The 17,505-nt window shown below is 39.1% G+C and overlaps 1 protein-coding gene across 1 annotated transcript; it reads right to left on the bottom strand.

Moving 5' to 3' along the window:
* Window positions 1–731: 731 nt before the first annotated feature.
* Window positions 732–5,813, bottom strand: irf6 (interferon regulatory factor 6). The gene is made up of 8 exons (XM_006806720.3): window positions 5,524–5,813; window positions 5,012–5,190; window positions 4,145–4,340; window positions 3,957–4,055; window positions 3,604–3,864; window positions 2,713–3,105; window positions 2,368–2,486; window positions 732–2,120 (listed from the first exon to the last, which is right to left on the bottom strand). The coding sequence occupies exons 2-8, from the start codon at window positions 5,183–5,185 to the stop codon at window positions 1,890–1,892; spliced, it is 1,473 nt and encodes a 490-aa protein (XP_006806783.2). The 5' UTR covers window positions 5,186–5,190; window positions 5,524–5,813; the 3' UTR covers window positions 732–1,889.
* Window positions 5,814–17,505: the final 11,692 nt, after the last annotated feature.

Here is a 17,505-nt window from a genome sequence, read left to right as displayed (position 1 = left end):
AGTCCAGTGTGTATTTTCCAGTCTGTGTTGATTTTGGGAGCCCTATCATCTGGCTGGTGCTGATCCACAGTGATTTATTAAGTCCAGAGTCAACGCAGCCGTCTACCAGGACATTTTGGAGTACTTCATGCTTCCTTCGGTAGACAAGCTTTATGGAGACGCTGACTTAATTTTCCACCAGGACTTGGCACCTGCCCACACTGCCAAAAGTACCAAAACCTGGTTCAATGACCATTGGATTACTATACTTGATTGGCCAGCAAACTCATCTGACCTGAACCCTATAGGGGCACTGCCAAGAGAAAGATGAGAGACATGAGACCGCACAATGCAGAAGAGCTGACGGCCGCTGTTGAAGCATCCTGGTCTTCCATAACACCTCAGCAGTACCACAGGCTGATAGCATCCATGCCGTGCTGCACTGATGCAGTAATTCATGCAAAAGGGGCCCAAACAAAGTACTGAGTACATATGCATGACCTCTTCAGAGGTCTGTGAGGATCTATGCTCACTGTACTCAAATGGCCTCCACAGTCCACAGATCCAAATCCAACAGAGCACGGTTGGAATGTGACAGAGCAGGAGATCCATATTGTTGATGTGCAGCTGACACATCTGCAGCAGCGGAGTGATGACATCATGTAACTAAAAGTGCATTTTACTCTTATGGCTCAAAGACGAGCATAATTTGTATTTTTTCAAAGGATTTCAAACAAATTCACAGTCACGCTTTTATTGATAAAATAAACATGCGATCACAGGCTAAATACAGTTACGTTCAACAAGCCATAAAACAATTCAGACCCAAAGTGCAGCAGCATCCATTTCAGAACAGACCCATTACTCAGTATTGTTTAGTACAATGAAACAAAAGATATGGAAACTATCCTATAAGAGTAAATAGAAAAATCACAGATAAACTTTGGGCCAGCTGACCACAAAACTCATACATACAAAAAAAAAAAGTTTTTTTTCCCCCACTCCGATCTCAAGTAGCTGGGCACCACTGAACTGTGTAGTCATGCATGAACTGTAGAAAAATTTATTAATTCAAACTTTAATTCACATTTATCTATTTTTCCAAAATCTATAAATCTCGTGCTAAACATGTAGCTTCAAAATATTTAAACTGAAAACCATAAAAAGCATTCTGCCCTTCATAAATGGCAGGCTCTAGGACCCTTTCAGGATAAATAAGGCACAGCGTGATATCTGTAACTCATTAACTCTGTTAAATGTTGCCTTGCAACAAGCAGGACTTTGGCCAGTGAAGCCACAGCATTTGTCTATGGTTTCTGCAGATATTGAGTAATGCAGGCTTCAAGGCACAACTTTTATATAGAGAAAAGCACAAACACGGCACATTTATACTAGAGAAAATTTGAAAAGGGTATAAATCCTACAGTATTGAGTACACTTCTGAATATGATTGTAAGCAGTTCCCTGCTTACAGTAGGTAACCGTCAGATGAAGTGTAGTGTAGATAAACACAGATGAGACACAACATTAAAACCACAACAACTGATGTGAATGACATCATTGCTACAATGCAACAGTCTGCTGGGAATCATTCAGCCCGTTCATCTTACTTTGGCGTGTACCTCCCCCCTAAAGGTTGTTTTATACACAATACTACATTACTTTGGCAATGACTCAGTGGAAAGTGCTTAAAAACCACTCGAGTAACTTTAATTAAAGAGCCCATGGAGTTGACACAGGACACAAAGAACACAGTTCCAACATCCCAGGACACACCCAGACATCGCCTGTACATTTCCCAACGAGCAAGAGCTGTTTAGTTGGCACAACAGAGACCTACACTGTACATAAGGCATGTGGTTTTAATGTTGTGGCTGATCGGTGATTATTAGTTCACAGGTTTACATGTTTCACTGAGTCTGCAGTGCCGGGGGGATGTTCAGGGCTGAGCCAGGCGGCAACGCCCAGTTTTCCGGGCCCTGGTGGGTCTGTAGCAGGCAGTAAAGCTGCTTTAGGTGGGTCACAATGTTATCCTTGATGTCTGGGATGGAAATCTGGAGGCGGATGCTGCCGCTGTCAAGTGATCGCGTGTTGTCGCTAGAAAACATCTCGCTTATCATTCGGGCCACCACTGGAATGATCTGCAGGGTGAAAGAGGGCCGTTAAGTGTTGGAAAAAGACACTTCGCAATCTTATTTGTTTAAAAATTCCGAGATAGAACACTTATCATCTTTGGTTTCTTGAGATTCTTTAAACTTTTGGTTGTCATTTTTTATGACTTAGTGACATTTTATAGGCAAAAAGACTCAAAAATTATTTCTGCGTGCTGCGATGACACGACTCCATCATCCTTTGATGACCATTAAATTATGTTACACATTTCTTTACCTGGACCATGATAAGTTTCCTCTCCTTGGGCCTTCCATCTGGCCACTCCTCCCCAAAACACAGATTGATCTCATAGTCAGGAGTGCTTGGTGCTTGGCCACGCTGTTGAGCTATCACACCTGCACAGCAAACAAAAAACATATATATTTAAAAAAAAAAAAAAAAAAAAAAAAAAAAAATGCTTTTCCACAGGTACTCAAACTCATTTTACATTGCAGGCCACATGCAGCCCAACTTGATGTTAAGGCATGGCCAAACCGCTGAAACTCCCATTTTTGTCAGTGTAAAGATGTTTAACTACACATTGTATCTCATTTATTAAAAAGAAGTGACATTAATACATACCAGCGAGAAAAGACTCAAGACAGAACAGTTTGACCTTCCTCTGCCGCTCTATGAGATTCGGAGCAGCTGGATTTGGAGCGCAGGGGCCAGACCAGTACACCTTGCACTGACAGAGACGGACTGCGTAGATATCGTGGCCGCTGACCTCCAGGATCAGACCTCTGTCCATCACGTCCAGAAGGCGGTTAGTGAAGACCCTCTGCTTGTCATTGGTGATGTGCTCCGTGGTCGGAAAGCGTAGCTGTTCCAGGTTCACTGGGCCGAACAGCTCTTCCTGGTTTACCATGGGCCCGAGGTCTCCGTAGAACAGCCTGCAGCCTAGCGGGTTGCTGACTGTCGCTGTAGGACACATCTCCTTCCCTCTGTAAAGAAACTGCACCTCCAGGTCTGTCACTGGGTCAGAGATGAAGGTGGAAGCGTGTTAAAAAGGAAAATGCAATAAAACTATATTTTAGGTAAAAACAGAAAAAGAACTAAGCTTAATTTTTGAAAAAGGAGAGGTCACAGAGAAGCAGAAACCTCAATTTTACAACCATGGAGCACATACTGGACACATTCTCAATTAATTAATAAAAAGTTCTGTTTATTTAAAAACAAAAAAACAAAAACAGGAATAGGGACATCTTCGAGCTTAAAGCAGAGGAGTTGAAACTATCTTTTTATAGAACCAGCAAGTATTGCTGTCTAGAGAAGACTTGAGGTTTTCTGATGTTATATTTTCCTAATTTAAACCAATCAAATGTCATGAAGTTCAACTGCACTTGGAGAGCTACAGCAGGTATCCCCTGCACCTCAGCCTGCCACAACAAAAAGCTCAAATTGTTATTTTAAGTTGAAGCCTGCCAAGCAAGCAGGTACAAGACTCGTGTCTTAGCAACAGTTCACACTCACTTGGAAGGGAACTGATCCACATTTCGGGAGAGGCAAACAAGCCGTCGGGCAGGGGAGGGGGCTGCAAAGACGGATCGGGCAGAGTAACTGGGGGCATGTCGTGTGTCGTTTGCTGCATCTCCACATCCACGGGCTCCTCTTTAGGCCAGGGTTTAACAGGCTCCTCTTTGGGCCAGACCTCGTTTGATGGGGGACAGCTGGGAGGCTGCATGGATGACTCAGAACCCATTGGAGACCACATAATGAGAGGAGAGGGGGTGCCTACACGAAGAAAATAATTCATTTACTGTTAATAAGCAATCAAACTAGACATTGCAGAAACAGGTGTAATGTTTTTAGACAAAGCCATTCACCATTAGATGGGTATGGAGGCAGAGACTCTGGAGTATCTGGAATATCTTCCTCAAGACCATCATCATCCCCGGGTGTCCAGGGGCCAGCATCTGAAGAGCCTGCAGAGTGAGGGAGGTGGCAAATACTGCAAAATTAAAGATGAACGAAGAAAGACGAGAGCGAGCCGCATTAAAGAGCTCTCATTTACCGTGGTTGCTGAGGGGCTGAGGGATGTCACAGACATCATATATCTTCCAAGGATTCATAGGGATCTCTTTGGTGCCGTCATAGACGAGGTTGAATTCTCGGCTTTTGTTCAGGGCACATCGAAGCTGAGCTTTCCACTTTGCAGGATCAGGTTCGTCAACTCCATCCTGGAACTTTCCGGTCTCCACAGCCCATGCCTGGGGGAATATTTAGACCAAATGAAGGGATCAGTATCACACAGTTATTTTTATTTCTATATATGCACAGTATGCACTCACTTTAAAAAAAATAAAATAAAACCAGTGCTCTTCATTTACTGAGTGGTGCTGGGTCAGCATGTTTGTCAGGAAACAGCTGTATAATGTATTCACAGCTATGTCAGAAGGAAAAGACTCAAGCCCAGAGGCTCAATTTTTCATGAGGTACACACACCTCGTCACAACAAAGTTTATGCTGATCAAATTCTGTTTTCTTTTCTTTAAAAAAAGTTTACTTTTTTTTTTAAGAAAAGAAAACAACCTCATGAGCCACAACCTTTTCCTTTTATGCCTCTCCTGTTTAATTTGGTAGGTTTACAGAAGAACGATAAAATAAAACACCTACATAAAATTTCATTCAACAGAACCCAGAAAAACCAAATATAACTGGGCTGCAAAGCCAGACGTTTTATTAAAAGTCCTACTCATTATTATTATTATCATTAACATTATTATTATTAGAGGGTATTTTTTAAAAGGGTATTAACCAGGAATGAATTAGCATAACCCCTGCTTAAACCTCCTCACTTTCTCTGCAGAAGAACAATTTCTGATCATGTATAAGGAATAAAGTCACACACACAGACACCCCTCTTTTAGTGAGTCTTTACCTTAAAGATGGTGTCCTCATCCTCGTGCTGGGGTGTGTGCCGTGTGGCGTGTTTCCATGGGATCCTGAAGCGCATGTTCTCACGGTCAAGCCACGTCAATCCCGGGTATCGCCCGCTTTCCACCTGCGCGATCAGCCAGGGCTTCAGGCGGACACGCCGAGGGGTGACTGCCATCCTCACTGCCGAGAAAACCCAAGTGAAATCAGTCCACCCTCAGAAGTCTTAATAACCCCCCCACATCCCCCCTTGATCTTTAGTGCACCCCACGGCAAACTACGCTGCAGCACTTATCAGGGGGAAACAAACATTTTAGAGCTGCTGGACTTCAGCTCTGGCAGACGGAGCGACCTTTCAGTTGTTTGCCAGGTTACTTACAGACTAGGCCTCGTATGGCGATTTTGCACGGTGTGTTTAAATAATATGTGAAGTGCAGTATCTGTGTGTCAGTCCAATCCAGTCCAAAAATCAAACACCCGACGCAAGCAAACACGAAAACAAAAGACGACACATACCTGTGGGCAAAGCAGGAAGTTGGAGATCTCGTCGGCCTGTTAAGCAGCAGCTGGAAATAACACCGCTTCGGTGGGTCCAAACTCCCCACGAATCTCCCCTTGAAGCGAACTCACCGCTTACCGGTTCGACGAAAGGCGACTAATAACAACGACAGGCGGAGAGCTGGAGCTCAGAATGGCTGATGTTCCTCACTCCTTTGGTCCTTCCCTTTCCACACCGAAACTCAGGTAGGAGTGTGACGTCACACCGGCGGCACACCTTTTCTGAGCAGCTGGGTGATCGTTTTTCACCAAGCATGTGGACAGGGCACTTTATTTTTCCACGAATATCTCAGCTGATCTCGACGAGAACGACATTTTTTATTTTTGTCCTTTAGGAATTTATTTGATCAGATTCGTAATTTGGATACTCTACATTCCTTTTGATATTTATTTATAATATATCAATAAATAAATAGAACGAGATACACCGTGCTTTTTGGGACAATTAATATTAAGACCTTTTTTGGCGGGGGGCAAAGCTGGCCTTTTTAAGAACACTTAAACGAATTGTGTCCTGTCAGCTTTACATGCTTATTTTTTATACTCACACACTTGCTTTGCTTAGCTAAGAAAAGCGCGACCCGTGTGACATGACTCAGCTGGCAGGAAAAGGAGGCGTTTCGACGAAAAAAACAAAACAAAACAATGCACACAATGAGTTTGCTCCAGACAAGTGGACGGTTGATGATGATCCTATCACCATTGGGAGCCAAAAACAGGCCGACAATATCAAACCACTCCCTGAAACTGCTCATGGACTGCAGAAAGCGTGTCACTTGGCCTGCTTTTGTGATTTTTCCCGGTGTTGGCACAGCATACATCATGTGCTTGTTGCTTCTTGTGTGATGCTAATTGTGGGTTTTTTGGTTTTCTTTTGCTTGGGGCGATAGGGTCAGTTTACTGCCAACTGCCTGCAGTATCGATCTGTCTGATCCAGTTCGGTTACCAGATGTTTCCAATTTCTCCCAACATAAATGTGACCTTAGGGGCTGCAAAGGGTTTAATAGATGATTTAATAGATAAAATAGAGGGAGGCACTCCAAGAACTGAGATACAAGCAAAAGTCATGCGCAATCACTCATTTCTTTATATGTAGAAGTGGAAATTGGGAATAGATGCAGCAATGTGTTCTAAATTGTACCTTTAGCTACTTAGTTACTAGCAGCCTGCTGCAAAAACATTTGTTCCAATTTCTTTAGTTGAATCTATAAAAAATGCCAACAATAAAAAAACAACAACTATCTACATCAGATGAACAGTACCTGAAAGTCATGTCCACAAGAAATACGTTTTTTAAAAAAAGACATGACACAGGACCTGAGGGATGAATTTGACTCTTCAGTTGATCCGTCTCCTGTTCACTGAAATCCAAATTACACAAGAACTGGAATTCAGTGAAAGTCAGTGGCAACAGCTGTTATGATGTGAGGAATCCAAATTTGAAATTCTTGGTTCAAATCATGTTGAGTGTGGGTATGGTGGATGTTAGGAGAGAGGTACAACAGTTCTGAAGACTAGTTAAAAATTACAAAACAGCTTGCATAAGAGAGGGTGTTCATACGAAAATCATCATGCCAAATACTGACTTCCAAGCTTCAGAGAACTGTCCAAATTCATTTTTGCCTTAGATACTGTTTTTCCAATGTATGTTTGCACATGTTTCAATGAAATGCTACATTTTTCTGCATGCCATGTCGGATAATAGATTTAATAAAAACACGGGCCGGAGTATGTGTGAGTAAAATGCAATGGAAATATATTAAATAAAATGTTTATTCATTCACATAAATAATCATTAAGGACATCGTGCTTGGTATAAACTGAATGTATACCAATCAAGTATTTCATTCTACCGGATTCCATTAAAATGAACATTTAAAAACTGTTCAAAATTACATGGAAACGTTGCATGTAATTACTGGAAATTAGATAAAGTCAGCATTTTGGATTCACATGATGAAACTACTATAACTGACAAACTGTAAGTTAACGTCTACTTAAATATTGTTACCTGCCCAACCTTCTGTTCACCAATTAAGACCAAACTATGATCTCTTTTACATCTAATATCAAAATAATTTCTTTAGTTTCACTAACATTTAGCATTAGGTTGTGGCTCTCACACCATTGCACCATCCCTTCTACCTCTGATGTGTCAAACAATACTGCCAAGTTTGTAATGCATAATAAACACTGGATAGAAGTCATACAGGAATTGGCAGACAGTGAATCTGAAGACTGAAATGGTGTCCCACTAAAGCAATTTTCCCAGCCTCTACGGCTTAAAACAGTGGTATCAGTAGATAGCTTATACACACAAAAATTCACTTTCAGATCATTTGTTCTGATTTTTCTTGGATTCTTGAACAATGTGTCTCATGTCCAAACACTCCCTCATATAAATAAATAATTTTTTAAAAAGTCTGAACTAAAATCTAAGAGTGGACAGTAATATGAAGCACTTTGAGCATTCTGCAGACCTTCGTCAAGGCAGCTCACTGCCTGGGCAGTATTTACTTTTGTATTTTTTATATTTGAAAATATTACTTTTAACTGGATGATGGATAGCACACATGTAGCATTCAATTCATTTTTTTAGTAAAATTCATTTAAAGGTTTGTAACAAAAATATCATGTGAAAAAAGATTTTGATCACAAGTTTATTTTGTTTTTTTTTAAATACAATACTTTACTTTTCTTATCGTAAACAGTTCTAATCTGTTACTGTAATCTAAATAACAAGCCACAATAAAGTAATGTGATATTTAGTATCCCAATATTTTATTATCTGTAAGCCTGTATGTTGCCAATGCAAACAATGGCAATAAGAAATGAATTAATTCTATGTCCTGTTATTAGCACGTTGCCCTTCAGATCAATCTACTGACCTTGAAGGAGAGGTCAAAGGTTAAATATGACAGGAGATTTTAAATCTTTCAACATGTTAACACTATACACCACACTTATAAGTCTTTGGGTACACTTTGGCTTGCATACACCTCAGTGTTAATTGTTTACATGACTCCACTCTCCTACAAGGTTTTATCAGAATTCATTCACAACTCTTCAAGCTCTAAAGTTCACAGACAAAATTATGGCACACACTCACAAACGGTTGCAAAAACATAACCTGCTTGGCTCAATTAATAACAATCTAGTAGTAAAATAGTGCAGCTAGAAATCTGTGTACTCTTTTTGCTTCATGAAGATATCACCACAACCTGGGATGCAGTCGCTGCAGTTGTGACATTTTGTTTCATTTCACACATCAGTCATGTTGTCTTCTTCTGACTTCCTGGAATTACGGTGAATAAATATGACACAGGAGATCCGGGTTAACAAGTGACTCAAACTGACTGCTTCATTGTTACATTTGTCAACCAGCAGGTGTCAGCTTAGTGTCAGTTATCACTGCTTTATATAACTCTCCCTCTGTAGGCATTATTGAGCTTTTTGGTTGTTATTGATAGGAAGTATTATTTATCAAAAAGGGTGTGGATTTATGCAACTCTTTATGTTTACTCAAAGTTAATGCATTCCTCCTTCTTTCCTTTTTTTCTTCAATATGTCTGCGCTAAAAAAAGCAAAATAATTGTAACATCAAAGCTGAAACATTTAATCATGGTTCACGTGAAAAATCACCGGATCACAAATCGCTCATAAATAATCGGAACAAATTAACAAAATATCCAGAAGTTGTTGAGATAGTTCAGTTTGGAAGAGGCGATGTTGTAATTCCTACTCGAATGGTTGAAAGAGTGAAAAACTTCATATAATTTTATGTTGATAAAACAGCAGCATAAACTATAAATCAGGACTGAGTACGCGTGGATAATCTTCTTCCTCAGGTTGTAGTCCTGTCACTGTCCCACAGGTGAAATCAGGGCCACAGCTGGCCTGAAGTCCCTCAGCCAACACAGTCAGTCTTCTGCTGCTACTGTTTAAATGCAGATGTTGATAAGAACTACATTCAACAAGGACTCAGAATATTTCCCTATAATAACACATGTCCTTTCTCCAGTCTTCTCTCTGTGATGTCTCAACTTACCCATTTACTGCGCTATTATCCAAAATAATACCACATGTAATAGTGATACGCTGTATTAAAGGCGGTACACCATGTTCTAAGCTCTCACTTAGCAGCAGGTATGCATATAGTTTTGGTTTCATTAGACTTCTGCTTCCATCACCAGAGAAGGTTTCTTTAACAAGGAGAATGATACACTAATAATCAAATTAGCCACAAGAAGCACCAACTTTCTTTGACATACCTCATTACACTGAAACAGGTTTTGAAAAATTTCATAGGAATGCAGAGTAGACAAAGTGAGCTTTCATGAATTAAAAGAAACTCATACATAAATACATAAAAGTCCATCCATCCATCCATCCATCTTCATCCGCTTTATCCGGGGCCGGGTCGCGGGGGCAGCAGCCTAAGCATGCTGCTTAGGCTGCTGCCCCCGCGACCCGCTTAGGCTACATAAAAGTCACTATTCTCAAACAATAGAATGAAAGGACAGTAACAAATGGAGATAGAGGTATATATATAACAGCACCCTGACCACACACAGTGGTGAACAACAAAGACTTGAACTAAAACTCAGCATCAGGATTCACACCAACAGTGCCTTCATTCCTCGGGAGAAGCTGCAGATCTTCCTGTGAACACTTTTCGCAGTAATAATGAAAATGAAAGCTACAGTTTTGGTCTACGATGCTGCCATGCACCGAAACTGCTTTATTGCACACATTCTTTCATTCAGTAAATTTTAAGATATCATCAGTGCTTTCATTTCCACTTCCAGCCAGTTTACACCACATCATAATGGAATGCAAAAAATATTTGTGTTTTTTAGGTCTTCATTTCCTTTTACTTCAGTGCCTGTAAGCTGTCTGTCTTTTCATGATTCATAGCTAAAGTTGCAGTGGAAGCAAGTGGAAAAAAGGAAAAAGCTCAGTTAAATAAAAAACAGCAACACTTCCATTGCTTATTTGTGGTAATTGGTAACTAAGTGAATGACGCTAATGCTGTGAGTAACTCTTTCTGTTACTGCTGTCTCATCCTGGGCAGTAAGTCCAGTGCTGTCAAGCAGGTAAACCATTAAAAGCGCATTCACACCACACATTCCTCACATTTCAATGAAAATCATGGCCATGATCACCTTCCATCAAGTACAGAGGAACTGGATGGACCAGCTTGTCTCCACGACGACCTGGTGCTACAGACAGACTTTTTTTTTTTTTTTTTTTTTTAAAGGACGGACTGGTTTTCTGGACAGCAATAAAATAAAAACAATCAGTTAAAGCATTGTGCCAAAACTGCACTTACATAACTACATACTATATTTTAATGCGTATATTCCTCATCCTGTAATTTATAAAAAATATACTTAAGCTAAATCTGGCCCTACACTATGTGAAAGCTACCTTATTATCCTTTATTTATCCAGGTGAAAAGTCTCATTGAGATTTAAATCTCATTTCATATCTTATGTTTACCAAAAAAAAAGCAACTCAAGCATGCCTCAGAGAAAAAAAACAAAAACAACTTATGTTTGTGCAACAGTTACATTAAGCAGAGCTACTTACTTAAAGCATAAGTTGCCAGAGCTTAATTTAGTGTGCAAAATTAAGTGAGTTCTGTGAAATCTTAAGTTAGATTCAGTTAATATGCCTGAGTTTATTTCATGTAAAAGTACATCAGCGCTGGAAAAGTGATTCACAGAGGCCTACGTTGTATATTTTAAAATCCAATCCAATCCAACTTTATTCATAAAGCACTTTAAAATACCTAGCACAGGACAAAGTGCTGTACAGTAAATAAATTAAGAACAATAGAATAAAACAAAACAGTAGAAAATAAAATACATAATACACAAAAATTAAAACAGCCCTATATTTAAAAACAAGATAAAACAGCATAGAATAAACTAAAACCAACATCTCACAAGGTGTCAAAGGCCAGGGTGAAGAGATGGGTTTTCAGGAGTGATTTTAAAAACAGGCCTGTCTAATCTCTAAAGGCAGATCGTTCCACAGTTTGGGAGCTGCTACAGCAAAAGCACGATCTATTCTAAGTTTAGTCTCAATCCTGGGTACATTCAGCCTATCAGCTGACCTGAGAGAGCAGGTGGGCGTTTAAGGCACAGCTCAGAGAGATAAGATGGGGCTAGGCCATGGAGGGCTTTAAAAGCCAATAAAAGAATTTTAAAATGAACCCTAAAAGGAGTGGGCAGCCAGTGAAGTGAAGCTAAAATAGGGGAAATATTCTCAAACCTCTGAGTGCCAGTTAAAAGACGAGCTGCAGCATTTTGCACCCTCTGTAAATGAGTAATGTATGAAGTACTGACCCCTATATAAAGTGCATTACAGTAATCCAGATCAGGTGCTAACAAAGGTGTGGATAACTGTCTCAAAGTGCTGCTGTGAAAGAATTTGGCTTTGTTTTAACCAGCTGCCTAAGATGAAAGAAGCTTTTATCCGACTGTCAAGCTTCAGTTCAAAGTCCACTTTGACCCCCAGATTTGTGACAGATGGCTTATTATACTGGGCCAAAGTATCTAAAAACACATTGGGGGTCTCACTGGGGCTACCAAAAACCATCACCTCAGTCTTTTTGTCATTACATTTTTAAAGGTTAAGAGACATCCAACCTTAATGTCATCCAGACACTGAAGTAATGGCTGTATGGAATATGTGCCTTTTTCTTTAGAGGGACATAGATCTGACAGTCATCAGCATAGAGATGAAATGCAATGCCATGTTCTCTCAGTATAGAACCAAGAGGGACCAGATACAAAGAAAAGAGGAGGGGCTCTAGAACTGAGCCCTGTGGGACACCGCACAAGAGAGGAGCGGAGGACGACACATTGTCACAGAGACTGACACAAAAAGTTCACCCAGCCAAGCAGGACCTGAACCACTCCAGTGCTGTGCCCCTAATGCCCACCCAGTGCTCCAAACAAGAGAGTAAAATGGCACAATCCACTGTATCAAACGCAGCCGTCAAATCTAAAAGCACATGAACAACACAGTTCCCAGCGTCAGTAGCTAAAAATATGTCATTAAAAACTTTTAAAAGGGCCTATTCAGTGCTATGTGAGGGTTTAAAACCAGATTAGAAAACGTCTAAAACATTTTCCAGGAATGTCATTAATTGGCTGTGAGCTATCTTTTCAAGAATTCTGGAAAGAAAAGGTAGTTTGGAGATAGGCTTGTAATTTGCAAAAATTGCAGGATCAAGAGCAGGTTTTTTAATCAGGGGTTTGATTAGAGCATGTTTAAAATCTTTAGGGCATCAAACTAACATCAAACTGTGTTTTACCAGCTCAAGAACCAAAGGTCCAACTGCTGGTAACACCTCTTTTAAGAGTCGAGGAGGGACATCATTTGGAGACCCTGCAGGCTTAAAACGACCAAAAATCTCCTTTAAAGAGAAGAGAGTCACAGGCTCAAACCTGTCAAAGACAGCAGCGCAGGAAGCAGAGACTGAGAGGTCATGAAGGAGAGATTTGAGCCCTGGTGGAGGAGACCTTCTCAATAAAAAAGTGTAAAATATTTTCACAGGCTGCAGGCGAGGGCTCGATACAGTCAGTATGAGGTAAGAGTACTATGAGGTCTTTAAGGTAAGAGCTCTATATGTTGGGTGACAGGGATCTAAGTTATTGTGTTAGTTGTACTTCTCTAGAGCGTAGCTGTTGTTGGATATCTATTGAAACCTTTCTTTAAATTTAACATTTGAAAGAGAGAACTTTGAAGATGAGCACCGAGGCATCAATCAGTTCATCTGTTTCAGCAGCTAAATCTTAACACAAAAACACCAGAAAACATATCAAACAGTGAAAGGAATCAGCAACAACAAAACACAGCCAAGTGTTGGACTCTATTTTCATATACAGTCTCCTGTTTTTAGAAGCACAAAATGATGTGGACAACCTGAAGTAGTTTTAAATGTAAGGTCCGTAGAACCCATGGACATTACCAAGTGCTGTGTTTCCTTCACTGAGATGCTCCGTTAGGCCTTTTACTGCAGCTACCTTCAGCTGCTGCATTCAGTTTTGAATCTAATAAATAAAAAGCACGCTCTTTGGGGCTGGAATCAGATAGCCGACTTGGCCACTGAAGAATATCCCATTTCTTTGCCCTGTGAAACTATTTCTTTTGTGCCTTTTGTGTCATCATCCACTCACACTGCGAAATGCTCTCTGAACAGTTTTGTGGCAGTTGGCTGAATTTGAGCAGAGAGTATAACCCTGTATACTTCACAATCCACCCTGCTACGTCTATCAGCAGTCACATGATTAATGAACGCTAATGACCTTGCTCCACTGGTTCCATTTAAGAGTGTACACGACTGCTGATTTGGCCACTCCTTTTTTTGTTTCTCAGACTGGTTTATTTTGGTTCTTCAGCCTAATGATGGCTTTCTTTACTTACATGGACATGTCTTTGGACCGCATGTTTAGAATTCCAGTTAACAATAGCAAATGAAAGTTCAAGACCTGAAATCAACTCCAGATCTTTTATCTGATTAGTTAGTTTGAAATAACAAGTAAGCAGGCTTTACTTGACCTTGAAACAGTTTATCGCTTAATTCTACTTCTGAGTCTCTGAAATTGGAGAACAATGTATCTCCAATAGTTAACTCAGATAGATAGATATTGATTATCTGGTCTAAAATCCACTGTGGTGGTGCACAGAAAAATGTATCATTGTCCAAAAAATTAATGTATCTAACTGTGTCTGTTGCTGGATGATATGAAAATAAAATGTTAATTTTAAACCACATCATGTACTTAGTTATTGTAATGCTCGGACAAACTGAAGGCCTAAACTTTATCTCAACACTATTGTCAGAAAATCAGAATATTTTTATCAAGAATTTCATGTTTACTCATGATAATTTCTCCATTTTTAAGCTTACTGAAGTGAAAGGTTTAGTTTACTATAATGTACTTTAGACCAATCAAGTACATTATTAATATACTGATAACACAGTATATTAATAACAATATTGAATTGAATATATGAGCATCACAAATTAAATCCTTCTAAAATGTTACGAAATTCAAAGTAAAAAGTATAAAGTGTTTTATAAAACTGAATATCAGTGTAAGGAAACATACTTCTACAAATTATTACTCTGCTACCAGCTGTAATCAACCCCAAATACCCACAGGTTGTTAAACTGTGATGCAGAGTAGATAAAATGCTGTTACAGGGTTACTTTAAGGGGTTAGCTCATCTGTTTAAGATTTTTGATCCATTTTAGCCAAAATCAAATTTATGAGTATCCTGCTTCCACGTTTCTCATCCTTCACTATCCTTAAGAAAGTCACACCAAGGAATGAAGGCTTTCCTTCAGTAATATCAAAGATTTATTTAAGATTAAAAACATGCATTTATCACACAAATGTAATGTTCCAACATGAGCTAATAGCTAACTGAACAATTACCCAGAGGGTTGAATATAACTCTTGTGATTTGTTTTGTTCAAGCACCTTGCATACATTAATGGAGAGAAAAAGCTGATTACTTTTACAACACGTTACAGCACCATCATATCTTTGCTTGAAGTTTTTCTAATGTTTTCCAAGAAGACTTTATTTTAGCTTCCACACACCATAGCATTTTCAAAACTTCAATTACTGTGATTTATGTTGTTCTTTAATAATGTTTGTTTTATATTTCTATGTCAGAAATGTATTTTAGGTCTACCTGTAAATCACATGTGACACATTTTTGCTTCGAAGTGGAAACTATGAGGACATTATGATGCCTATACCTAGTGATGGAAATATGTTTTTCTTTCCTTGTTTTTTATGGCAGGCTCCTCTGTCACTCTGGTTCCTGTCTCAGCTTGTCTAACAGAAAGCTGAATGAACACATAGAGTAAGAATCTTTAAGTGACAAATGTCTTTCTTCAGTCACTCTCTGACTGTATCACCTGTGTGATGTGATGTGACTGAAACAGGAATGAAGAAATTAATTCATGATTTCAGTTCAGTGCAGTTTGGTTTTATTTATGTAGTAAAAATTATTCTTACAATTTAAGTCCAAAACGTTGTGCTGACAGATTTATTTTATTTCTTCCCCACTGCTATCAGACTCCTGAACAGCTGACCTACCTCAACTGCAATTTGCACATCAGGACAATTTGCACATTAAGCTCCTTTGTATATCCTTTGACATTGACAACTGCTTAACTCACTTGTCTTCATTTACTTATTTTTTTACTTATTTATTTATCTTTCACTATTTTTTATCCTTTTTTTTTTTTTTTTTTTTTTTTTTACCTTATTTATCTTAATATCTTGTCTTATTTTTTTAACCTTATTTATGTTGTTCCTTCAACCCCACCTAACTGGGCATTTGTGTATGGACAGCAAAGAAAGAATTTCATTGCACAGAGAAATGCTATTTCTTCTGTACACATCACAATAAACACTTTGAATCTTTGAATCTTGAAAAAAAATGGAAGGAATGAAAAAGTAAATAGGACTTCTTTTTTATATTAAGATATCTTAGGGATATCTGCTTAAATTTCTGTACACTGGCAGAAAGAAGAGTTTCACTGGTCCGGCTCACATGAGATCATAATGCGCTGTATGTGGCCTACAATGTAAAATGATTTTGACACCCCTGCTAACAGAGCAATTAGACAAGCCCCTATGAGCAAGCACTTGGTGACAGTGGGGAGAATAATCTCCCTTTTACCAGGATCAGAGAGGGACAGCCAGAGGATAATAAGCTACTATGAGGTCTTTAAGATATGATGGCACCTGATTATTCAAGAATTTTTATCTAAAGACAAGGATTCTAAATTTGATTCTGAATGTAAGAGAAATCCAGTAGTGAAGTAAAGTCAATATGGGAGAATAATCAACAATTGTTCAGCCTACCAGTAATAAATACATAAACTAGTTTTTCAGCATCCCTCTGAGACAGGATGTTTCTAATTTTAGACATACTGCGCAAAAGAATGAAGGCAGTTCTACATATTTGTATAATGTGCTCACTGAACCAAATATCCTGGTCATAAATTACTCCAAGATTCCTCACAGTGGTATTGAAGGCAAAGGTAATATTTTTTAAAGTAAGGCAGAGTACAGCGACCTCAGTTTTGTTTAAATTTAGAAGCAGGAAATTATAGGCTATCAAGGTTTTTATGTTTTCAAGACAGGCCTGAAGTTTAATTAGTTGATGTGTATCAACTTCATGCATATCTCCAAAAAGTTGATTCTGTTCATCTGGACGTAGCGTTTTGTGGGAGAAACGTTTCGTCTCATGGCCATTGATCAGTGGTCTTTGATCAGTGGGTTTTGGTCAGTGGTTGTTGATCAATGGTCATGAGAATTTGCATAATTAAGATTAAGGAACTGACCTCCCAGCTCATTGTTCCTTTCAGTCATTATGCAAATGTACTGTTTATAAGATTGGGGAAACCTGCAGTCAGCTGAGACTGAAGAAGTCACTTGGATGAGTGACAAAACGTTTCTCCCACAAAACGCTATGTCCAGATGAACAGAATCAACTTTTTGGAGATTTACTTTCCTGGATGATTGAGAATGCATCAAGACGAAACTTCATGCATAGATAAAGCTGGATATCATCTGCATAGCCATGAAAACGTATATAGTTATCTATCAGCCAGATATAATTCAGGCCACTGCAGCGCAGTTCCTTTAATACCAAGTGTGTGTTCTAATCTCTGTAGTAGCGTTTGATGGTCAGTACTGGTACTGAACACTGCACTGAGACCTACCAGGGCAAGCACAGAGATGAGTCCATTATAAAAGGCTGTAAAAAGATCATTTGTAACCTTCACTAGTTTCTGTGAAACTCTTCAAATAAACCATTCCTTTGTAAATAGTCAGTTAGGCCTAACTTTTTAGTAGCTGCTCTTCTAGAATTTTTGAACTAAAAAGGAAGGTTACA

The sequence above is a fragment of the Neolamprologus brichardi genome, chromosome 5, assembly GCF_056152115.1.
Source record: "Neolamprologus brichardi isolate AB-2024 chromosome 5, ASM5615211v1, whole genome shotgun sequence".
Lineage (NCBI taxonomy): Eukaryota > Metazoa > Chordata > Actinopteri > Cichliformes > Cichlidae > Neolamprologus > Neolamprologus brichardi.
The sequence above is the reverse complement of the archived record's forward strand: the minus strand, read 5'-3'. Positions and strand labels throughout refer to the sequence as shown.

Excerpts from the sequence above, each read along its gene's own strand:
- irf6 (XM_006806720.3), bottom strand. The coding sequence starts at position 5,185 with ATGGCAGTCACCCCTCGGCGTGTCCGCCTGAAGCCCTGGCTGATCGCG. Across the intron at positions 4,341-5,011 it reads ATGAGGACACCATCTTTAAG|GCATGGGCTGTGGAGACCGG; the intron begins GTAAAGACTCAC and ends ATATTCCCCCAG. Across the intron at positions 2,487-2,712 it reads TCTTGAGTCTTTTCTCGCTG|GTGTGATAGCTCAACAGCGT; the intron begins GTATGTATTAAT and ends TTTGCTGTGCAG.